The sequence below is a fragment of the Pyrus communis genome, chromosome 9 (genome assembly GCF_041283825.1).
Source record: "Pyrus communis isolate YQ-2024b chromosome 9, ASM4128382v1, whole genome shotgun sequence".
NCBI classification, from domain to species: domain Eukaryota; kingdom Viridiplantae; phylum Streptophyta; class Magnoliopsida; order Rosales; family Rosaceae; genus Pyrus; species Pyrus communis.
The window spans coordinates 26,562,367-26,587,585 of record NC_142573.1 but is presented as its reverse complement, the minus strand read 5'-3'; the positions used below and the strand labels follow the sequence as shown (position 1 = coordinate 26,587,585).

At 36.8% G+C, this 25,219-nt stretch overlaps 1 protein-coding gene and 1 long non-coding RNA gene across 3 annotated transcripts in view; one reads left to right on the top strand and one right to left on the bottom strand.

Annotated features, from left to right (window-relative positions):
• Positions 1 to 25,219, bottom strand: part of LOC148694495 (uncharacterized) — a 142,942-nt gene that overhangs the window by 60,270 nt on the left and 57,453 nt on the right. The window contains exon 3 of the long non-coding RNA XR_015966344.1: positions 7,990 to 8,899. This is a non-coding gene — a long non-coding RNA (uncharacterized LOC148694495). The remainder of the gene's footprint in view (positions 1 to 7,989; positions 8,900 to 25,219) is intronic.
• On the top strand, positions 2,261 to 20,211 carry LOC148694496 (disease resistance protein At4g27190-like). 2 transcript variants are annotated; one of them, XM_088699676.1, is made up of 10 exons: positions 2,270 to 2,414; positions 3,930 to 4,000; positions 10,734 to 10,818; positions 10,937 to 13,616; positions 14,999 to 15,367; positions 15,479 to 15,805; positions 17,516 to 17,884; positions 17,996 to 18,646; positions 18,826 to 19,639; positions 19,824 to 20,211. In XM_088699676.1, the coding sequence occupies exons 4-9, from the start codon at positions 10,980 to 10,982 to the stop codon at positions 19,609 to 19,611; spliced, it is 5,139 nt and encodes a 1,712-aa protein (XP_088555802.1). In that variant the 5' UTR covers positions 2,270 to 2,414; positions 3,930 to 4,000; positions 10,734 to 10,818; positions 10,937 to 10,979; the 3' UTR covers positions 19,612 to 19,639; positions 19,824 to 20,211. The 2 variants fall into 2 exon arrangements, with proteins under 2 accessions (XP_088555803.1, XP_088555802.1); XM_088699677.1 differs by lacking the exons at positions 15,479 to 15,805; positions 17,516 to 17,884 and having other exon boundaries at positions 2,261 to 2,414.

Below are 25,219 nucleotides of genomic sequence, written 5' to 3'. Positions count from 1 at the left end.
TGAGTTACAACACAAGTGCACTTAACAGTCAAGTTTCTTCTTCCACGCCATATTAGAGAAACAAGTGCATTTTTGCTCTTCATCTTTAAGTTGACGCCATATTAAAGAAACAAGTGCATTTTTTCTCGTCATCTTTAAGTTGTGGTAATATTCATTATTCTATTTATCAGTGTTGAATGAATTTAAAATTTTGAGGTTTATGTATATCTACTATACATATTTCAAAATTAAACACATACAATGCTATAGAAAATATGATGAGCATCATCATCACTTGAGGATAGTGAGCAAAAATTTTACCTTTTAGAGAAAAGCTTCAATTAGTGGATAAAATACCCAATTAGTCGAGAAACCTCCAACAAATCTTTAATTTCTATCGAGGAACTAGTGCAAATATTTCCAGTAGTCTAAATTTAGACAAATATTGGTAAAAACTAGTAGCAATGTTATCTGAATTATACTCGAGTTTTATTTTCATTAGGGTGAATTGTCGACTCAGTTCCTGAATTATCACTTGAGCAAAAATTGGATCCTTAAATTATTTTTTGGGTAAAATAAAATGAATTGACAAAATTTGACCAAGTGTATCACATGCAAGTTACGTAACTTAAATTGACGAAAAATTGAATAGAATAGCTTCGCATATAATATTGGGAGCTTTCAAGAAAAGGGCTTGATCTAAGTTTATTTTAACAGAAAATCATGCTATAACTTTGATAAAAAAGAATTAAATATTAATGAAAAACCCTTAAATTTTAATAAAAATGACAAAATAACTTAAATTTTAATGAAAATGAAATAATTTTAATGCAAAAAATTTATTTAAAAAAAAAAACTGACGCGCAAGACCCGTGCGTCCATCACATACACTGTTTATGAAACTGAACATTATTTATAAAATTGAACGGTACTACACTATTTATTGGTCTAGTTTCATAAATAATGCCTAGTTCCTAGTCATGTTTTATAAATAGTGCCCAGTTATTGGTCCTGTTTCATAAATAAAATATAGTAATTGGTACAGTTTTATAAATAGTTTCTCTTTCTTTGTTGGGTTTCATAAACAGTGTTTAGTTATTGGTCCACTTTCATGAATAATGCCTAGTTCTTGGTCATATTTCATAAATAGTGTCTAGTTTTTTGTCCAGTTTCATAAATAGTGTATAATCCACTTTCATAAATGTTTTCACCTATTGGTTTAGTTTTAGAAATAGTGCATAATTCTTAGTTTCGTTTCATAAATAGTGTCTACTTATTAGTTCAGTTTCATAAATAATGTCTACATATTGGTCAAGTTTTATAAATAATGTATAATTCTTAGTTCAGTTTCTTAAGGTTTGAAACTTATACCCTACTCATTGTGCCCAAAACAATGAACCCAGAAGTGATCATTTAGATTAAAACCTTGAGAAGATTATGTCCTTAGTAATTATATTTAAAAATATGTTTTAACTACCAAATTAAAATTCCCTCACATTTTTTACATACCTACAATAATTACATGTAGTTGTCCATCCAAATTCTTTAGCTTGGATGTCATCTGTGAGAAATTTTTCCTTATGCCCATAACACAAGTGGTACATCACGTGTTATTATGTAAGTGGTGGGAAATTTTATTTTTTATGTTATTAATTTTTTTAACACAAGAATCTCATCACTTGTATATAGACACATGGTGTACCAATCGATTTCTAGGCACATTGAAAAATCTCTCGTCATCTTGACTACTATTAGGAAACAACACCACAAAGATAAAACTGGGAAATGTAATTCAATTTGAAGTCTTTCTCTTATTCTAAGCCAAAAAAGAAAAAGAAAAAAGAAATCTCTTAATGATAGCTGGCAACAGGAGAAAAAAAAAGTGAAAAAGGGCAGAGGGTGTGGGGGGGGGGGGGGTACGCGCGCCCAGCGCAAGTGGTATTTTTTATGTTTTATGTTTTATTTTTATTTTTTTTTGTCCTTATTATTAAATTAAATTAGTATATAATTTTTTTTATTAAAATGTAAAGATTTGAAGTCATTTTCATTATTTTTCCACATAATATTAGGATGTAATTAGCAAATTTTAATTAGTTTAAGGACTAATTTTTCTAAAAACATAGTTTAAGAACCTAAAATTTACTTTGATAATAATTCAGTTACTAAATCAGTACATTCCTCTATTCGTATGAAATTCCAAAAATAGTCTTTGCCTTTCACAAAATTGGACGCGCGTTGCGCCACTAGTATTTTCCTTCAATTATTGAGCGCATTGCTTTCTAATTTGCTTGACTTAAACAAATGGACTATTTAGACCATTGCTTGACTTGACATTTGCAAGTCAGGCTTGAAGCTACCGCAAAGAAAGATAACAGCTTCTTCTGCCTGCATGTGTTCGTCTGATGTTTTCAACTGTTATTCCAAGAACATGAAAGGTTACTAACGCCTTCAGATTTCCTGTATTCCCACTCCATAATTCTTTTCACACTTGCGTTTTTATGTTCTCTGATTTTAATTGCAGCTTGTTAGAAGAATATAAAGAGTTACGCACCCGCCACCGTTCTTACTTGTTTACTTGCAACTTGTTCTTACTTGCTCAAGCTTAAGAAGAAAATAAGGATTGTCCTTCCGTTTCCTTCTTTGATTTCATTCTGTGTTAACTGTTAATTCAAGGGTTGGCGCGTCTTTAGATTTTCCATATAATATTCATGGAAAGTGTTCTATTGGTCACTTGATAATTTTAATTAGAAATATTCCTTTGCTCTCCTTCTCATGCTGCTCTCTCCTCTTTGCGAAATCTAAATGAAAATTTTTGGAAATATTCCTCATCGCTTATTGAAGACTTGGGACTGGTTTGGTATTGCTGTGCTTTGAAAAAAAACTGTTTTTGGTGTGCTGTGAGAATAAGCAGCTGTGAAATAAAGCAGCAGAGTGTTTGGTAAACTTTTTTGTAAAAGTGCTTTTGAAAAAAAAAAAAACAGTATTAGAGTGTTTGGTAAACTTTTATGTAAAACAAATGTGAAAAAAAATCGGTTTTTCGAAGCTGGTTTCTTTGCAATTTGGGTTTTTCGAAGCTGGTTTCTTTGCAATTTGGTATTGCCTACTTCTGTATGAAAAAGGCAATCAGTTTCTTTGCAATTTGGGTTTTTTTTTTTTTTTTCCTTCTTTGGTTCCTGTACCCTTTTTCCAATCTCTTTTCTTCTATTTGTTTTTGTTTTTTTTTTTTTTTATTGTTTTGGCCTGTTCTGTAGAGAAAGTGTTCGGTATAGCTCGAAGAAGAGTACGATAATTGGCGCTCCAGATGTACATAATCAAACTCTAATATTGTTAGACTATTAATTATTATGTGGTACTGTGTGTGAAAGGAGAAATAGCACTTTAAAGGCAGGAGAAATTTTTTATTGTGATCGGAAAACAAGTGGTAGTTTTTATATAAGTAGTGGGAAATTGTATTTTTTAAGTTATTAAATTTTTAACACACATATCTCATCATTTGTATAGTAATATGTGATGTACCGTCCATGTACTGGTTACATTGAAAAATCTCTCCAATGGGAGGAAGAGAAATAAATTCCACGTCCAATTATTTGTATAGAAGAATGAATTCTGCTTTTATAGACATTAATCATATCCTTTTGTGGAGGTAGATTCTCTGCCCTCCCACTTCTCGTGCCCTCTTGTGCCCTCTTATTTGTGTTGTCACGATTAAACCACGTCAATATTTTATATTACTTAATCGTAACCACATATAAAACAGAAGAGTACGAAAAGTGGAAGGACAGAGAATCTTTCTCCTTTCACATGATGCTTCATGTAATTTAATTATTATTTCTCTTAAAATCAATCAAAAGTTCATCTGCACTATTAGGAAAATTGCGATGGACTTGTAAATCGTACGTACATTGATGATCTCGAAATAATTTGACATTCCTTTTGCTTTTGCTATGCAGTTGTCTCCAAATGAAAGCTCATTAGAATGCATAAACAAAACGAAAAGAGTTGCAGTCGATTAGGAGCTCCGGTATGTACTTTATTTCCTTGTATAATTTCGTTTAAAAAATTATCATCTGTACTTCAAAAATTAAATTGTCCAAAAATTTAATTTCATTTGGGAAATGTTTTTTTCTTTTGAAAATTTTGTTTGCACTTCAAACTCTTGCTGCAACCACCGTGTCCACCAATACTGCTACTATCTTATACATTACACAAACATTACTACCAAAGACAAAATCAGTACTTTTCATTATATATGTCTCTAAGCTACATATTAATAGAACTTTGTTTGCCAACCAAAAATTAATAAAATTACTAGTATACCCTAGTGTACATAATTAATATTAGATTAGAAGAAAAAAATATAGAGGCATTAAAGTAATTCACACAAACAAATTTTTTTTTTCCTCACCACAAATAACCAAAGTTTTTTTTTTTTTTGGTCAAACGATAGATTTTGTTATATTAGCCACCGACGGGATTTGAACTCACGCCGTCATGCAAGGACTCAACAATCAACACCTTTCCACCATTGTGGTAAAAGGTCACTTGCTAATATACATAGTTTTACTCCTACACTTTTTCTCTCCAACTCCCTACTTTCCCCCTTTTTAATTTTAATTTCAGTTCTTTTTTCTTAACCAAATTCCAATTCTTTTTTAAAATTGTACTTTTATCTTGTATATATGAACACTAGACACGTTTGCAATATTTTATTAAAAATTTATTATAAAATTAAACTAACTCATGCATTATGTAATTATAAAAATGAAAAATTGCAAGTGGCCCTTTACCATAGTGGTGGAAAGATGTTGTGCCCTTGCATGACGGCCTGAGTTTAATTCTCGACGGTTAAAAAACGCAAAATTGTATTTATCTTTTGAGCCTCATGTATTTTTCGTTTGCAATACTATTTTCCAAATATCATTTAGAGAAGGGTAATTCTCACTCTACTACCTTGAAGTATCATGGTTTTCAAACTCTCATACATAAGTTTTTTCATCTTAGTCTTGTACCTAAAGTCCGAATTTTGTGACATTTTCATATTTTCGTTAATCTGGCTGTCCAAACGTTCATTAAAGCGTAATGTGGTACCTATGTGGACGATGACTGTGTAGTGACTTGTTGTTGTGGCCTACGTGGATGATGATTGTGCAGATTTTTTTTTTTTTTTGGCTAATGCAAAATAAAAATTAAAAATTAAAACATTGGGATGTGGAATCGACGGAGCCCCAAAGTCTCATCCTTCTCCCTCTTCAGAAATCGGACTGTGAAGTCTAATTTGAGACCAAAGGAGACTGAAATTTTAACACTTTTCTTTGATGAAAGTGTGAAATAAAGGAGGCAAAATTTAAAACCAAAGTTTGTGGAATTGGAGGGTTTCGTTGAGAATTTGAGTCCAAATTGGATTGTGGGAACTGAAAACCAGAAGCCTATTGGGGATTTGAAATGGAGTTTTTAGAGTCTTGATAGTCTTTGGGTTGTGCTAGGATAGAACCAAACTAATTGGAAACCAACTCAAGCCAACTCACAGGAAATATATCAAATGAAATGCAAGAATAAAAATAGAAAAGACATCAAGATTTAACGAGTTTCCTCAATAATCAATGTAACTAGAGTACATCATTGCAGTAGTAGGAGCTCACCAATAACCTACTATCAATCAAATAAGAGTGTTTATAAACTGTTTGACAATCTCACAACCCAAAACCCCAATTAGCTATTACACACCAAAGAAACAAAGAGAGAAGGAAATATAGTGAATAATTTCTTCTCTATACAAAGCTCAAAGCTATTACAACAACAACTACTTTGATGGATGATTGCTAACCAAAGAGGACAGCAGCTGCAAGTGGCTCTTTACCACAGTGGTGGAAAGGTGTTGCGCCTTGCATGACGGCGTGGGTTCAAACTTTGCCGGTGGCTAATCTAAGATCTAACTTACTAACATTATAGCTCGACTCAAAAAAAAAAAAAAAAGTAAAAAAAAACCAGAAGAGGGGAGTAGCTCGCTTTTCTTCTCCAATAATGGTGTTGTCGGCTCCTCATAATTTTCCTCACTTTTTTTTTTTTTTTTGGCTGATTTCAAAAGGTAGCAGTTGTTGCTAATTAAAACCCTAGCCACCTCACGTGGCTAGCACATGGGCCAATAAAAAAATGCCCTTTTAGTGGGTTGTTTGGCTTACAACTAAAGGCCCACAATAATTTTGTTACATATTCAACAATCTCTACCACCAAATTCTGAAAGTGCCATGATGAGTCAAACCAATCAACATATAACCACTCCCGAAAGCTAGCAAGAGAATAACTCATGCTGAGCCAAATGCTCCAAAACTCTTATTGCTTAACACCATCTTTATATAGGCAGAATGTGAGCCAAGTTCAAACAATGAACAAACCTGGCTACACCAACAATCTTCGTTAACATATCAGGGGGGTTGTCTTTAGTTGGAATCTTCTGGAGAATGATCTTCCCTTTACCAACGACTTCAAGCCAAAGTTGTAATGCACATCTATGTGCTTAGTCTTCGCATGATGAACCTGATACTTAGCAAAATAAATGGCATTCTGACTATCACAATGCACCTCCACCTACTTCTGATCAACCCCCAAGTCTCTAATATGTCCATGTATTCAAATGGCCTCCTATATAGTTTCAACAACTACCATATATTCAGCTTCTGTAGTAGACAAAACAATAGATGATTGTAATAGACCTCCAACAAACTGCCCTTTAGTCATAGTAAACACATAGCATGTAGTAGACTTTCTTATATCCAAGTCACCTGCATAATCAGAATCAAAATAACCAACTGCAAAGTTGCCAATACATCCTTCTCAAAGTATAAACCAACATCTCGAGTACCATAGAGATACCTCAATATCCACTTAGCTGCATGCCAATGCTTTTTACCAAAATTATGCATATATCGATTCGCCATACCAACTGCATGAGCAATGTCCTGTCTAGAGCATACCATTGCATACATCAAACTACTAACCAAATTTGCATATGCTATATTTTTCATTTGTAGCTTCTCTTTATCAGTTTTAGGACATTGTAAAGAACTCAATTTAAAATGAGGAGCCAAAGGAGTACTAACCGGTGTGGTTGAATCATGAACTCCAAATTTCCAAATCAACTTCTCAAGGTATTGCTTTTGATCCAAGCACACCAAACTTTTTGCTCTATCTCTAGTGATCTCCATGACAAGGATCTTCTTCGCTTCACCAAGATCCTTCATCTCGAACTCATTCTTCATTACCTTCTTCAATTTCTCAATCTCCTCGACATTCTTTTAGGCAATCAACATATTATCAACATATATTAACAAACAAATGAAAGACTCTTCTTGCAACTTCTTGAAGTACACACAATGATCATATTGACTTCTAGAATAATTTTGTTCTCTCTTAAATTTATCTGACCTCAAATACCATTGTCTTGGAGACTGCTTCAAGCCATAAAGTGATTTCTTCAACTTGCAAAACAAATTCTCCTTCCTTTCACTTTGTACCCATCCAGTTAAAAACATATAGATCTCTTCATGCAAATCACCATGTAGGAAAGCCGTCTTTACATCAAGTTGCACAAGCTCAAGATCATATTGTGTAACAAGAGCTAACATAATAGGAATTGAAGAGTGCTTCACAACCAGAGAAAAGATTTCATTGTAGTTAATCCCTTCCTTTTGTGCATACCCTTTAGCAATTAATCTTGTTTTGGATCTCACATTGCTTTTCTTATCAATACCTTCCTTCTTGCCATACACTCATTTGCAACTGATAACTTTCTTACCCTTGTGCAATTTAGCTAATTCCTAAGTCTTGTTTTTCAAGAGAGAATTCATCTTGTCACCCATGGCATTGCATCACTTCTTCTTTTCTTCACTCTCAATGGCTTCCTCAAAATTGGATGGAATCTCATCAGTGCTAATGGGAAGAGCAAAAGCAACATAATCACTATACCGAGTTGGCTTGTTAATATTTCTCCTTCCTTTGTTCTTGGCAATAGACTCTTGAGGTGAAACTTGCTCTTCATCTTGAAAAGAGCATTCAACTTCAACATCTTCAACATCCTTTTGACCTCCTACTTCTTCACTTGTAGTGGCTTTAACATCAGCGGAATAGGATATGAAGTACTAGAGGCAACTTTCTCAAGCTCCACCTGTTGGACATCTTTCACATTCTTCTCAGCGTCTCTAAGCATACTTTCTTTGTCAAATGTCACATCTCTATTGATTACAAGTTTCTTCATGGATAGGCATCATAACCTGTAATCTTTGACACCATTACTAAAACCAAGAAAGATATTCTTTTTGGCTCTAGGATCAATTATTTTCAGTTACATGAAAAGGTGAACCAAAAATATGAATATAACCATAGTTAGAGGATGTTTTCCAATCCATAGCTCCATTGGTATTTTACCCTGAACAACACTTGAGGGTAACCATGATGTGACATGCATAAGTAACTATCTTTGCCCAAAACGACTTGCTCAAACCTGACTGAGACAACATACATCTAACCTTCTCAAGCAAGGTTTGATTTAATCTTTCTGTAACTCCATTTTGCTGTGGAGTTCCCCTGACACTGAAATGCCTCACAATCTCTTCCTTTTTGCAAACTTTAAGGAAATGAATAGATATTTGTTCTCCACCATTATTTGATCTCAAAATCTTAATTTTCCCCCCAGTCTGGTTCTCAACCTTTTTCTTCCAACCTAAGAAAAATTCTCAACACCTCATTTTTGTGCTTCATAGTGTAGACCTAAGACCTTCTAGAATAATCATCAAAGGTCATGAACCAATGTCTAGGGAGTCTTTGTAGGACCCTAAATATTTGAATGCACATAATCAAGAATGTCCATTGTCTGATGTACTACAGTACCGAATCTCATTCTAGTTTGCTTCCTCAAGACACAATGCTAACATAAATCAAGCTTACAAGTTGAGAAAAGCTTGAGCCTTTCTTGCTCTTCCGCACCTCTGTTCATCGAACTTGTCATCTCCTGAATAAATCAGTTGTCCTTTTCTTTTCCTTGTTATGTTTCCATTTCCTTTTCCCTAACCGAAAATGGCTTAAAGTTCATTTATCGACAACATTAGAAGAGAAAAACACAAAAACTCTTCAATTATCTGCACGCCACTTTAGACATTAAACACACATTGATTAATTTTTTCATTTGACAATGTCTTCTCTTGTACCTTTGGTCTACTTGAGGCTAATTACCGCAATGTTCCCTTCTTTAATTATCCACTGTTCTCATTCTGGGACAATACTTCGGTACTGAATAGTCAGTACCCAAAATAATAGCCACATGAAGTGGCCCAATGAGAACAAAACATTTGTTACAATTTTAATTTATAAACGTGTAACCAAACACAATATTAACCTCACATCCAAACATCCCCTTTCTTTCTCAACGCCTGGCTCTTCAAGCCTCACTACTCGCTTTTTGCCATGGTTTGAGCACTAGAAACCTTGTCTTCTCCAACGGTTCCGATAACCTTGTCTCTTCCATCGGTGCTACCCACTTCTCCTCCAAACTTTCTCTGTCGACGACCCCGCCCCAAAATCCTCATATTCTTTATCGTGGAAGCCATGGCAGCACTCCGTCGTCGTCGGACTTCTCCGTCATGGAATTCACAGCAATATAGAAGCCCAAATTCCCCCAAATAATTTCAACCTCCTTCGTGATTTTTCTTCTAAATGAAATTTCCTTCATAAGGTTAATTAGTAAGATGGATATGATCTGTCATGGGTTGTGAAATTTGGGGGTGGAGCAGCCATGACTTCGGGAGAAAGGGGAGGGAGGTGGTTGATGGAGGTATGGCAGCACTACTCTCGTCATAACCACCATCTCCACCAACATTGCCATTATCTTATACATTACAAAGATATTACTATCAAACAAAATACTATCACGTTTTAATATTTTCTTTATAAAAAAAATCATTATTAAATTAATCTAACATATACATTATCTAATTATAAAAATGTAAAATTGTATTTGTCTTTGAGAACCCAATACGCGGACTTGCTTATGTGGTTCTTTCAACACACAACCAAACACCTTTTAAACAAACAACCAAACAGCTCCTTTCTTCCTCCCTGTAACTTTTTCACCCTTTTTCCTCCATCTCCCTTCGTCTAGGACCAATCACAATGGCTGCCATTATCATACTTGTAAATAAATAAAAAATTGAATTCTCTTCAAGATGAACAAAATCAGACACTCTGCAGCCCCCTAGCTCTGCTCGACCTTTCAGAGCGAGGTTATCTCTGTTCCTAACCTCGCGTTGCTCGAGCTCACGGCTGCCTGGATTTCGCAATTGATGGCCTCAGATTTCTTTCGTAAACTAGAGCTCGTCATGAGCCTCTGGAACTCGTCGAGCCTTGGCAGAGTTAACTCGCTCAGCTCCTGAGAATCGGGGGTCAACTCCATCATACCATCTAAATCAGTAGCTCTGTGGTACAAACTTCAATTGGTGGTCTTCAACGAACAAATTGTTCTATATTTCGTGAAATTCAGATATGGGGGGCTTTGAGTGTGCAGATACGGTGTTTGTTAAAATGTCTCAGTGAAATTCAAAGCAGATTATATATGTTTTTCATAGTTTTTAAGATTTGAAAACAGTTGCTAAATTCCGTGCCAAGCAAGTTTTTTTAGTATAATAATTGTATGTGAAAACTTGTTCATGGTCTCGACTTCTACTTTGCAAGTGTGGAATAACCTTCTTTTTGCTTTTACTATGCAGATTTCTCCAAAAGCAAAAAAAAAAACCACAAGATTTGCATACTGCTCTGTTTTTTCTTGAAGCATAGCCTTGATCATGAGCTAAGGTATGACCTATTGTTTGATTTTTTTTATTTTTTTTAATTTCATCTGCTTTGAAAATAAAGGATTCCTTTCTCGTATCTTGAATTTTTTATTTATTTTGGATTCCTATATATTCAACAGATCGGAGAAGCAGACGAATTGGTAAGTTGAAGGTGCCGTGGCGATGGAGATACTCACTGCAATTATTCCTACAATAATTGACTACACAATTAGACCAGTTGCACGCCAAGTGGGTTATATCATTTTCTACAAATGCAACCTTGAAGATCTAAAGAGTGCACGGGAGAAATTTGATGCTGTCAAACAAAGGATGAAGCATAAGGTTGAAGACGTCGAAAGAAAAGTTAATCAAAAAGTGGATGCTGATGTCCGGAACTGGCAGACAGAAGCAGATGAGATCTCTCGAGAGGCAGATGCATTATTGGATGATGAAGGCCCTGCAAAGACAAAGTGTCTCTATATATGTCCTAACCTGATATCCTATCATCAGCTCAGCAGAAAATCAACTAAATTGGTGAGAAAGATTGAAGAACATGAAAATAAAAAAGAGTTTCCCAGTATTTCTTACAATGTTGCCGTGGAAGACATATCTGCCATAGCCTCCGACGAGTACATGGCCTTCGAATCAAGGACTTCAATGGTGAAGGAAATCATTACGGAACTGAAAAAACCTGATATCAACAAGATTGGTGTGTACGGATTACGGGGCGTTGGGAAGACAACACTTGCCAAAGAGGTTTACAGAGAAGCTGTGAAAGAGAAGTTATTTGATGATGTGGTTATAATACTAAATGTCAAAGAAAAAAAAGACAACGAAGAAATTCAAAAAGAAATTGCTGAAAAGTTTGATAAGGACGGTGATGAATCTCTGAAAATAGGAACAAGGGCGAATCTCCTATGGGCCAAGATAAAAGATAGGAAGACTCTTATCATTTTAGATGATGTTTTGGGAATAATTGACTTCGAGGCTGTGGGACTTGTTGGTGTGCCGACTTGTAATTTATTGTTGTTAACATCTGGAGATCAAACAGTTCTCTCTGGGATGGGCATGCAAAAGTGTTTCCAACTTGGCATTTTAAGTGAAGAAGAAACTTGGAGGTTGTTTGAGAAGATGGCAGGTGACGTGGTTAAAGACAACCGTATACGGAAAGTAGCAACCCAACTAGCAAGAAGATGTGGAGGTTTGCCGGTTTTAGTTGTTACAGTTGCAAGGGCTTTAAGAGAAGATAGTTGTTTAGAGGTATGGAAAGATGCCTTGAGGCGCTTCAAAAGCTTTGACAAGGACGGACCAGCAGAAAAAGCAAAATTGGCTATAGAGTGGAGTTACAATCGGTTGAAGGGTGATGAGCTTAGGCCATTATTCTTGCTATGTGGAGTTATTGCAGGGGGGAGCTGTAGTATTTCTCTCAGTGACTTGTTCAAGTATAGTATGGGTTTGGGTTTGATAAAAAATGTTGATACAGTGGAAGATGCACGGAATTCATTGCATGCACTGGCTGCAAAACTAAAAAATTCTTGCCTATTGCTGGATAGTTACAACGATAATATTGTTAGAATGCACGAGCTTGTTCGAGATGTTGCTATCTGGGTTGCATGTGATGATAATAAGGTCTTTTCAAAAGCATATGGAGATGAGGTGAAAGAATGGCCCGCTGAGGATTTATTTAAGAAGTACACTATGATCTCCTTATTATCTTGCAAAATCCCCAGACTTCCTGAAGTACCTTGGGAATGCCCAGAATTAAAATTGTTGGTCTTGGAGAATGATGATATTGGCGACACCGAGGAAATCCCAAGCAAATTTTTTGACGGGATGAAAGAACTCAAAGTGTTGGATGTCAGCGGAATCCATATTCCGTCGCTACCTCCGTCTCTTCTATCCCTAAAGCATCTCCAGACATTGTGTTTAGATCGGTGCGAGTTGGTAGACATAACTCTTGTTGGACAGCTAACAAACTTGAAAATTCTTAGCCTCCTAAAGTCCAAGATTAAAGAGTTGCCCAAAGAAATAGGGCAATTGACTCGGCTACAATTATTGGATTTGACCGGTTGCTCTGAACTTGTTCTGATCTTGCCTGGCGTTATATCAAGCTTGACAAAACTAGAAGACTTGAGGGTGGGACTAAAAAGCTTCAAGCGATGGGAGGGTGAAGGTCCCACTAGCGGAGGCAGTAATGCTACTATTTCGGAGCTGAAGCACTTGGCTGAACTAACTGCATTAGACATACATGTTCCAGATGCTAACCTTCTTCCGGCCAACTTGTTCTCCGATAAGTTAGAAAGATACACCATACTTATTGGTAATTGTTGGGAGTATCCTAACACGTACGGAACCTCCTCTAACATGCTAAAACTCAAGCTCACCAGGAAAAATCAATTCGACCGAGGTATAAAGTTGCTGGTAAAGAGATGTGAGCAATTGTACTTGGATGGGAAGGAGAGTGGGAATATTATTTCCTTTCTATTTGACAGTGATGCTGTGAAACAACTGAAGTGTCTCCATGTCCAAAACAACAACGAAGTTACATATGTCATTAACTCCATCGATTGGAGTTACTCTCAGAATGCCTTCCCCAACCTAGAATCTCTATGTCTTAAAGATCTTGTGAGGTTGGAAAGTGTATGTTATGGGCAACTCGAAGATGAGCCCTTTCAAAAGTTAAAATCTTTGACACTTCGGAATCTACCGAAGCTTATTGGTTTCTTTTCCAAAGACAAGCGAACGATTGGTACAGATGCCGACGAAATCGTTTTGGAGGAAGAAGTTGGTGGACCACCGAGACTTTTCAATAATGAGAAGGTACTTTCTCTGTTATTTCGACCATATAATTCTTTCGTTTTTTTCAATAAGTCAAAACCATTTAAATGATTTATTAAGTTATCAGATTCTGATAACCCACAGTTTTTTATTTTTATTTTTTTATTTTTAGGATTTGATAACTCATGATATTCAACTTGATATTAAAATAAAGGAAAAAAAAATAAAAACAGCAGAGCGTAGCTCAGAGTACTGGGTACCTTTCCCATTCCCCTTCCTTCCCAACGCCACCATTCCCTCACGGACCACCACCTCTTAAAGCACAGCGGCAGCATCTCCCTTGATGACGTCATCGAGATCGCCAAGGTTATGAGGAACAGATCCATGGCCGGAGGAGCTCGCGGGAACGGTGAAGGAGATTCTCGGAACCTGCGATACGCTGGGCTGCACGGTGAACGGCAAGGACCCCAAGGATTTGCAATAGGAGATCGTCGATTGTGACGTCGAGATCATTCTCGACCGACAAGGGTGTAAATTCAACGAATTTTGCACCAAAAGGGATTTATTCTTCAATCTTCCCAAATTTAGTAGTCCCCTATTGTTCGAAGGAGCAATTAAATTGAAGGGCGAGGCTTTTGGGTTTTGATTTATGGATTTAAAGTGTGAAGGAGATGCAATTGATATTGCTGCTGTGGTGTTTCGGGAAGTGAGAGAGAGAGGAAGAGGACGAGCGGCTTCGTTTTCTTAACTTTTGCTTTTATTTTTATTTAATTTTATTGGGAGTTGATAGAGTTATGTTAGGGTTAAGTCTGTGGACACTGTCAAGTATTGAGACGTGTCATAAAAGAGAGTTTTTTTTTTAGTTGATATTTAGATATTAAGGAGAGAGAGAGTTCGATTAAGCCATACAATAGCAGTTTAATTTACTATCGAATTCGCAATCTACGAGATTCAACCTAAGACCTCTTACTCCCAAGTGAAGAGGAATATCATCAAACCATAGTATTGAATGACATAAAAAGACACTAACTTTAATTGTAGAAAATTTGAACCCATCTCTAATTATTAGGATAATTCACCGCTCGCAGATCTTTCATAATAACGTGCTTTTGGTATCAATTTAAATAAAATAGGTTTGTTTTTTTTTTTTTTTTTGTCGAAAATAAAATAGTTTAAATTTGAAATTAAATTGACATATCATTGACCCTTTATTTCTTTTTTTTTTTTTCAGATAGTTTTTACTCTAATTTGTTCTTTGTGAATTAATGAAAGTACAAGGACTACATCCGTCTAGTAGCATGGTAGCTTACTTTTTAAATATATGATATTTACTTTATATCTACGCATTTTGAATATATACGGCTAACAACAATGTAAATTGTAATTTCCTAATATAAACATGAATTTTGTTATGTGCGATGCAGGTTATGATGCCCAACTTAACAACTTTGATTGTGCATCAATGTGATAGTTTAATATTCTTGTTTTCAAGTTCTATGGCTAAATGTCTTAGACAACTCAAAATCCTCAAGATATCCAATTGTCAAATCATGGAAGAGATAGTGGGAAATGAGGAGAATACAAATGACATGTTTGATAAGCTACACCATCTAGAGCTACAACATCTTCCAAACCTCGTTAGATTCAGCTCAGGAAGTTACATTAAATTTCCGTCTTTGGGGTATTTAGATCTAGACGATTGTACTAAACTGGAGACGTTCATCTTTGATGCTAAGAGTGAAAATATTACAACCAACAAAGAAGAAAGAGATATTGAGCTCTTTGATGAAAAGGTGAGTTATAACGTCACTTCTTTTCTTTATGCTTTTATTTCCAACTTATGAATGCATCCCACTCTTGTGAAGAAAGGTTTGTTCACAAGTTCTAAAATGAATATGTGACAGGTAGGATTTCCTAGCTTGGAGATCTTGTGCATATGGGACTTACCTAAGTTGAAGACAATATTCCACAACCAACTTCATTCAGATTCTTTTGGCAAGCTCAAAATTATGGATGTTCGTAGATGCCACAGTTTGATTAATATCTTTGGGCCAAGTATCATGGGAAGATTGAATGCTCTAGAGAGATTACAAATAGAGCAGTGCCAGTCACTACAAGTGGTATATGACTCATCATCTACCACTCAGTTGAGCGGTTTTGTTACAGATGCCGACGAAATCGTTTTGAAGGAAGAAGTTGGTGGACCACCGAGACTTTTCAGTAATGGAGAGGTACTTTCTCTGTTATTTTTCTCCAAGTAGTTTTCTTCTTCGAATTTTGAATTTCTTTTTAAGATTTATTTTGATAACCCACGGTTTTTTTTAAGATTCCTCTTTAAGATATAAGATTTATTTTTTCAATGAGCCAAAACCATTTAAATGATATATTTAAGATATCAGGTTTTGATAACCCACGGTATTCAACTATTGATATATATATATATATATATATATTTTTTCTTTTAATATGCGATATTATCTATATTAAAAAGATGAAGAAGTCGACTAAGTCTCATCATGAATTAGTAATAATGTAGATTAAATTCATTTTTTATGAAAATTGAAATTAAGACTTCTCATTTGCCAATAAGAAAAAATACCAGTATACTATAGTACTAAATAACAACTATTTGTAATAAACTAACAAATTCAAATCTTCTGCATCCATTTATGCATACTTTCTTACAATTTTGCCATCTGTCCATTCACTCAACGAAACCTAACGGCGTTAACTCCCAATAAAATAAAAAAATCGGAGCGTAGCCCAGTGTACTGGTATCTCTCCCATTCCCCTTCCTTCCCAACGCCACCAGTCACCGCCCCCTCCTCACGGACCTCCACCTCTTCAAGTACAGCGGCAGCATCTCCCTTGATGACGTCATCTAGATCGGCAAGGTTATGAGGATCAGATCCATAGCCGAAGGAGCTCACGGGAACGGTGAAGGAGATTCGTGGAACCTGCGACTCGGTGGGCTGCACGGTCGACGGCAAGGACCCCAAGGATTTGCAATAGGATATCGTCGATGGTGACGTCGAGATCTCTCTCGATCGACAAGGGTTCAACGAATTTTGCACCAAAAAGGATTTATTCTTCAATCTTCCAAAATTTGGTCGTCCGTTATAGTTTGAAGGGCGAGGCTTTTGGGTTTGATTGATATTGCTGCTGTTGTGTTTGATTGATATTGCTGCTGTTGTGTTTGCTGTTGTGTTTGATTGATATTGCTGCTGTTGTGTTTGGGGAAGTGAGAGAGGAGGATGGGCGGCTTCTTTTTCTGAACTTTTGCTAGAGTTAGGTTAAGATTAAGTTTGTGGACTAGTGTCAAGTACTGAGACGTGTCATAAAGAGATCACACTTTATTGTATTTTTTATTTTTTTTGTCAAAAGACCACACTTATTTTAAGTACAAAAAATTTGAACCCGACTAATTCATCACTTACCATAAAGATCTTTCACAATAATGTGTTTTTAGGTATCAGTTTTGTCGAAAACAAAAAGGTTTAAATTTAAAATTAAATTGACATAATTTTGGCCCTATATATATATATATATATATATATATATATATATATATATTTTTTTTTTCAGATAGTTTTTTTACTCCAATTTGTTCTTTGCTAATTAATGAAGGCACAAGGACATACATCTGTCTAGTAGCCTAGTGGCTTACTTTTTAAATGTATGACATTTACTATGTTGAAGGAAACTAATGAAAAAAGTTTGAAAACTTTGAATTTTAACGATAAAAACAAAATAAAGAGTAAAATGAATAGTACCATAATTGACTTTTTAGTGTAAAAATATGATTTTTCGTTAAAATGATCAGTACTAGTAGTTTTTCGTTAAAATTCTCTTATATCTACGCATTTAGAATATATACAGCTAACGACAATGTAAATTGTAATTTCCTAATATAAACATGAATTTTGTTATGTGCGATGCAGGTTATGATGCCCAACTTAACAACTTTGACTGTGCATCAATGTGATAGTTTAAGATTCTTGTTTTCAAGTTCTATGGCTAAATGTCTTAGACAACTCAAAATCCTCAAGATATCCAATTGTCAAATCATGGAAGAGATAGTGGGAAATGAGGAGAATACAGATGACATGTTTGATAAGCTACACCGTCTAGAGCTACAACATCTTCCAAACCTCGTTAGATTCAGCTCAGGAAGTTACATTAAATTTCCGTCTTTGGGGTATTTAGATCTAGACGATTGTACTAAACTGGAGACATTCATCTTTGATGCTAAGAGTGAAAATATTACAACCAACAAAGAAGAAAGAGATATTGAGCTCTTTGATGAAAAGGTGAGTTATAACGTCACTTCTTTTCTTTATGCTTTTATTTCCAACTTATGCATGCATCCCACTCTTGTGAAGAAAGGTTTGTTCACAAGTTCTAAAATGAATATGTGACAGGTAGGATTTCCTAGCTTGGAGATCTTGTGCATATGGGACTTACCTAAGTTGAAGACAATATTCCACAACCAACTTCATTCAGATTCTTTTGGCAAGCTCAAAATTATGGATGTTCGTAGATGCCACAGTTTGATTAATATCTTTGGGCCAAGTATCATGGGAAGATTGAATGCTCTAGAGAGATTACAAATAGAGCAGTGCCAGTCACTACAAGTGGTATATGACTCATCATCTACCACTCAGTTGAATGGTTTTGAGTGCCCAAATCTAAATTCAGTTTGGATAGACTCATGTGAGAGTTTGAAAAATGTATTTCTCGCCTCAGTGGCCAAAGATCTTAAGCAACTAAATGAGTTCAGGGTCAAGAATTGTGGTTTAATGGAGGAAATTGTTGTGAAGGAAGAAGGACCACAAATGGCATACGAGGAGTTCGAGTTCCCTAAAGTAACAACTATGATATTTGATAATATGCCCCAACTTCGGAGTTTCTATCCAGGACTGCATGTTTCTAATTGGCCATCACTCAACATATTGAAGTTCATTAAATGTGGTGGTGTGGAGATTTTTGCTACTGAATTTTCAACATATCAAGACAAGTTTAAGTTGGGCCACCCAATGCCAACGGAACAACCTTTCTTTTTAATTGAGAAGGTAACCATACTTGTACACAACTTTTTTGATATTCGAAATTTTATGTAATTTTTACATACTAGTTAAACATGCACCATCAAGTAAATACATTTATTATGTTTTTAATATTAAAGTTATTATGCGTTGTCCAGTTTTTCAAAATATTTTAAAGCATGCTCTTATCGTTGATTATATTTCAGGGTAAGTCATTCCTCAACTTGGAAGTGTTGGTATTGGACGAGAACATGGAGATTTGGTATGAACCGTATGGTCCACTCCCGACAGAGTTGTTGAGCAAATTAAACACAATTTGTTTTGCTACTTCACATCCCAAGTCAGATGTTTTCTTTGAGAATTTACAGAATATTGAAATGCTTGTTGTGCTCTCTGCTCCTTGGAAAGAATTATTTGTCCACGACCACCAAGGAAGTAGTAGAGGGGAAACACATGAAGTTGAGACCCTCCCACGTGTAAAGGTTTTGCAGCTCAACGAAATGCCGGAGCTGATTCATCTAGGAATGGAAAACTCCCAACCAGGGGGCCCTGTTTTTCCAAACTTGGAAGTTCTATTTTTGGAAAAATGTGGCAGATTAGAGAATCTAGCTTCAACTTTGATACCCTTTCGGAATCTAACCATTTTGACCATACGGAGTTGTCACGGACTGCAATACTTAATACCTTATTCCGTGGCTAAGAATTTGCAGCAACTCCTGATGTTGGAAGTTGTGTCCTGTCAAAGAATGGTAGAAATAGTAGCGAGCAAGGAAGATGATCCAGAAAATGAGATTACTTTCAGTTGCTTGCAATGTTTGAAGCTTTCTGGTCTACCAAGTTTGCAAGGCTTTTGCAGGGGAAATTGCATTTTCAAAGTCCCATCCTTCAAAACTTTGTTTGTCGAGGACTGCCAGCTGATCGACTTAAAGATTTCTTCTGATGGGTTACTCCAAAGTGATCCAAGACCAGGAAGACTACAAATAGCTAAGTGATTCAGAGGAGAATGATCGTGATCAAACTGTAAGTACTTCATTCACTAATTAAACAACTATTAATCTCACTCTCCAATTTTTCAGCTTTTTCTGAACCTTGAACCGTAAAATTTAGAAGTCTGATTTATTCATCTTATTCATAGTTGTTCAATCAGATTTCATACTGAACAATTTATGTGTTTATTTCGTCAACGAAATATATATTTCTACAGGAGCAGCTGATGATTGCAGATTCAAATGTAGATGTTACAATTGCAGGACTCTCTGCCAAAAAGGAATCCTCATCTTTTGCCTAGCGTGTTAAGGTTTTCCGATTGTGTGCAATTGCGTGTTTGTTCGTTCTTTTCCTCTTCCTTTTGTTTTTCCTTTTTGTTTTTCCTTCCTTTTCAAGGAAGAAATATTAGCCTGGAGAACAGACTGGAAAGCACTCTGATTTTCCTCGTTACTTGTTCTAACTATTCTCTGTGCAATTTGAGAAGGCACTAAATCATATTCCACGACATGTTATGCTTGTATTGACTTGTGTGTTTCGTCGTAATAGTGTGATTTGTATTTGGAGCTTTATTCGCTATATTTTCGGTTTTGGTGTGTGGGAAATAATGCTTGTGTGATTTCTGTAAACATTGATGCATTTGAAGTGGTGAAGAATTATAAATATTGCATATGTTAGAATAATGGACAAAATCAGAAATGCGCATATAATTCGATTCAATACATTTCAAATAAGAACCAAACTAGAACTGCACATAAAAAGCATACTAAATTACCAAATTTGAACAATTTTAAAAATCAATTATTTTTGTTACAAATATTCCATTCGATTCATTTCAACCGAGCAGAATGGTGTTTTAGGATTCATACAACCAAACCTCACTTAATGGAAAAAGGCTTTCTTGTTCTTCTTGTTGTTGTTGGTAAACAATTTCTGGAGATATAGTAAAACTGAGGTGCTAAGTTTTAGTATTGCAAAGTTGGGAAAAAGAACCATTTAGGAAGCTTCGGTCTTATTGTGAGGTTTTCTTCATGAAGAACATTCACCGTGTGTTAAGGTACCATATTGTTAGAGAAACTATTAATTTAAATCATATTTTATAAATTATATTATGTGATTGTTGATAATTGAATTATTACTTAAGTGTTAATTAACGTAACATACACCTTATTACTTACGTTTGTGAAGTTGAGGTTCGTAGACTTTAAATCAAGGAGAATGCTAGCGGGACTCGCGCCAAAAGGGAGTCCAGCCGGACTTGCCCAGCTCGTGTATTTGACTGTAATTGTTAGTGCTCCTTCAGTTCCACTGTTAATATAACTTAAGAAAATAGTAATTTAAAATTAGAAAACTTCATTTTAATCCTTAAAAAAGATAAGTTTTAGACTATAATCTTGTGTAAGATTAAAATCTAATTTTAGTCCCTAGTACATTTAATCATATCATTTATTAGTTATATTTTGATGTTTTATTTATCTGTTTATTTTTATTTTAATGTATTAATTACATTTAAATTTAATTTTTATTTCATTCATCATAATATATTTTTGACACACCCCGACCGAGATCAGGGCATGCTGGCCGTCACGCGAAGGTGACGTAGCCATGTGCGCGTGCGGAAGCGATTAAGATAGAGTAATATAAAAGTACGAATAATTAAAAACCTAATAGCATACAAAGAAAGTACTAGTGTATGTGAGACACAAATCAGAGCAAGTCTACAGCAGTCGGAAAGGAAAGATACGACATATATACACCCGAAGGTGACCCTACAATGGTGAATGTCTGTTAGAAATGCCGGGACGCCCTCTGGGATAAACCACCGAACTTGCTAGACCACTAGAACCTGGAGGGGCGCAAAAACAAAAGCGTGAGTGGGCAAAAACAAGGTTCTTTGAAAACTCTTTAGCAAAATACATTCTAACCCCTCGCCGTAAAACCTGTATACTTCCCAGAAAATGAACATATATACGTATGTATAGATATGCCAGTCATGCTCAAAGATATATCATTCATGCTCACAATATGCCATTTATGCTTGAGAATATGCCACAACAGAATATCATAATCAAATATAAATGCTCAAGCGTAATTCACATCAATAACATATAATCTGGCAGCCGGGAGTCACCTAACGTGACCTGTACGGCTGCATCTAGAGCTCTACTCTCAACTCAATATCTGAATCTGCACACGAGTCGGAACCACCTAACGTGGTCTGTACGACAAGCTGGGTGTATTATATATATGTATGCTCTAGTGCTACGATCACGTGAAGCTGTGCGATAAATCGCGGGTCACCTACAAGTCGGAACCACCTATTATGGTCTGTACGACAGGCTTGCACCTATCTTGGATCCAAGGCGAGCATGCGGTGCTGGTGAACATACACGTGAAGGCTGTGCCCTGGCCCTGGGCGGGAGCACTAACACCGGGGGTGCAGATTATGAGCTCTCTAAGCATTTCAAACTACTATTGCATAATAAACAGGAATGCATAACCACATGAATACTGCTTACCTGGCACTTACCTGTGCGTCCACAGCACCAAATACACATTTATATATATATATGTATGCCACTACTAATACATGCGATGATGCGTAAACAACATTCATACGATGCATGGCATAAAACAATAACCTTTTCTATTTAATTTCTGGGAATTAATATGTATATAGGTATATACGGAAAACAAAAGCCCACTCACTGGTAATTAGAAGGGTCGTAGCCCCCCTGCCTCGAGTGTGTACGCTCGTCTTCGGAAAACGAATCACCTATACGCGACAAAGTTACGAAAACATTAATTTAAAAGCACCTAAGCAACTTCTCGTAATAACTTCTCATACATTGCTCAAATTGGACAATTGAATATACCAACGTGACCTACACAACCTCAGGATCACACACATATTTTTAGAAAAATTTTTGGACCACGCACGCGCCCCCACGCGCCGGCCAAGGCACGGCCCTACGCGCCCCCACGCGCGGCCACGTGCACTGCACACTGACGGTGTCAACAGACGCCGTCAGGAATATTCCGTCAAACTGACGGAATATTCCGTTAAATCTAACCAGATTCCGTCACTGCCGTTAGGAATATTCCGTTAGACTTAACGGAATATTCCCCTGTCTTCTCCGGCGAGACGCCGGCGCCGGTGACGGCGCCGGAAAACTGGGAATTTTTCAAACCTTGTTTTCTCCTTCGTTTTTCAACCAAATTTCACGTTCTTTATACCAAAATGAAGCCTAGGACTAGTAGAACAACGTTAGACTAGTTTTAAGGCCTAAAAATTAAAGAATCTCACCTGTCTTCAAGGTCAAAACTCGGCCAACTTTGCACAGGACGATCGTGACGTCCAAATTCACCCAACGAACTACTCCGAGGCTCCTTGGGACCTCACAAACACATCTACAAGCTTAGAATCTCCTAAAACAAGCTAGATTAGGTTTGCATGAACAGTGCAATAATCGGACCTCGTTGAAACGACGTGAAAACATCTATATTCTTACCTGAAAATGGCACCTTTGAACTCCTCTCAGCTCCACGAACACGATGGTGGTCTTAGTTTCTTGATTGGTGAAGGTTTGAGTAGGTTTTGTGTGTGTGTCCGTGTGTAGAGGAAGAAGAAGAATAATGGAGCTCGGGGAGGGAGAGAGAGAGAGAGAGAGAGACAGACAAAGTGACGGAAAGTGAGGGAAAGAGGGAGGAAATCCCGGGAGAAAAAGAAAATGCATGATTGTGTGTGGTCCCACCACACCACACAACACACACTAATGGGATAAAAACGAATTAGGGGTATAATCGTAAATTCACACGTACGTTAAAATGAAATTTGGGACGGGATGTTACAACCTACCCACCTTAATAGAATTTCGTCCCGAAATTCAAAATAACTAAATACACCCCTAATGGTCAAAGAACAATCTAGGATACAAATCCCTCATTCGTTCTTCTGTCTCCCAAGTAGCTTCTTCAACTGAGTGATTCCTCCATAACACTTTCACCAAATTCACCGTTTTGTTCCTCAGAACCTTCTCTTTCCAATCTAAGATCGTTAACGGTTCCTCGTCGTACGTCAAATCTGGATTTATTTCTAACGGTTGAGGAGGTATCACATGTAACGGATCAGCAACATAATGTCGGAGCATAGACACGTGAAAAACGTTATGCACTTTGGCCAACTCCGGAGGCAACTCCAACCTGTAAGCTACCTCACCAACTCTTTCTGTGACTATGTACGGTCCGATGTACCTGGGACTCAACTTCCCTTTCTTTCCAAACCGCACAACACCTCTCCACGGTGAAAGCTTCAGAAATACCCAATCTCCGACCTTATACACTCTGTCCGTAGCATGCCGATCTGCTAAACTTTTCTGCCTGTCCTGAGCTGCTTTCAGGTTAGACCTAATTACCTGAACATTTTGAGTAGTCTCCTCGACAATCTCCGGGCCTACTAAGACTCTTTCGCCAACCTCTGACCAACATAACGGAGTGCGACAAGATCTACCATACAAAGCCTCAAATGGCGCCATGCCAATGCTCGAATGGAAACTGTTGTTGTAAGCAAATTCCATCAAATCTAACCGCTGGTGCCAAGCATCACTGAATTGTAACACTGATGCTCGCAGCATATCTTCCAAGGTCTGAATAGTTCTCTCGGACTGTCCGTCCGTCTGTGGATGATATGCCGTACTGTAAAGTAGTCTCGTACCCAAAGCTTCCTGAAAAGCTACCCAAAACTTCGATGTGAATCGTGGATCACGATCCGAGACAATACTTACAGGGACACCATGGTACTTCACAACCTTTGAAATAAACAATTCTGCTAATCGGCTCAAAGAGTACTTCTCTCTCACTGGAATGAAATGTGCCGACTTAGTGAGCCGATCAACGATCACCCAAATGCCATCAAAGCCATTATGTGTACGCGGCAACTTGTACACAAAATCCATAGTGATATTTTCCCATTTCCACTCTGGAACGGGAAGCGGCTGCAACAATCCAAACGGTTTCTTTCTTTCTGCTTTAACCTGCTGACAAACAGCACAACTGCTCACATACTCAGCTATCTCCCTTTTTATACCCGGCCAATAGTAGAATGGTCGAATGGTATGGTACATTTTAGTTGCTCCTGGGTGCATGGCATAAGCCGAGATATGTGCTTCATCTAGAATTTCCTTCTTCAATTCCACATTACTAGGCACGAACATTCTACCCTCTAACATCAACATGCCATCAGAATCACGAACTCTGAGATCTCGCCTCTTTCCTTGATCTCGAGCTCGAATTATTTCTTGAATCTGTTCATCAGCTACCTGAGCTTCAAGCACCCGATCAACCAAGATTGGCCTAACTTGAAAATTAGCGAGTAATGCCACTTCTCGATCTTCTACTTCTAACCTTACTCCCGTAGTACGTAGGTCCACCAAAAGAGGAATACGACTAGCGTACAACGCATTAATACGGCCCTGTGACTTCCTGCTGAGTGCATCGGCCACTACGTTCGCACGACCAGGGTGATAATCAATCGTGCAATCGTAATCGCTGAGCAACTCCAACCACCTCCGTTGACGAAGATTAAGTTCCTTCTGGGTGAAGAGATACTGAAGACTC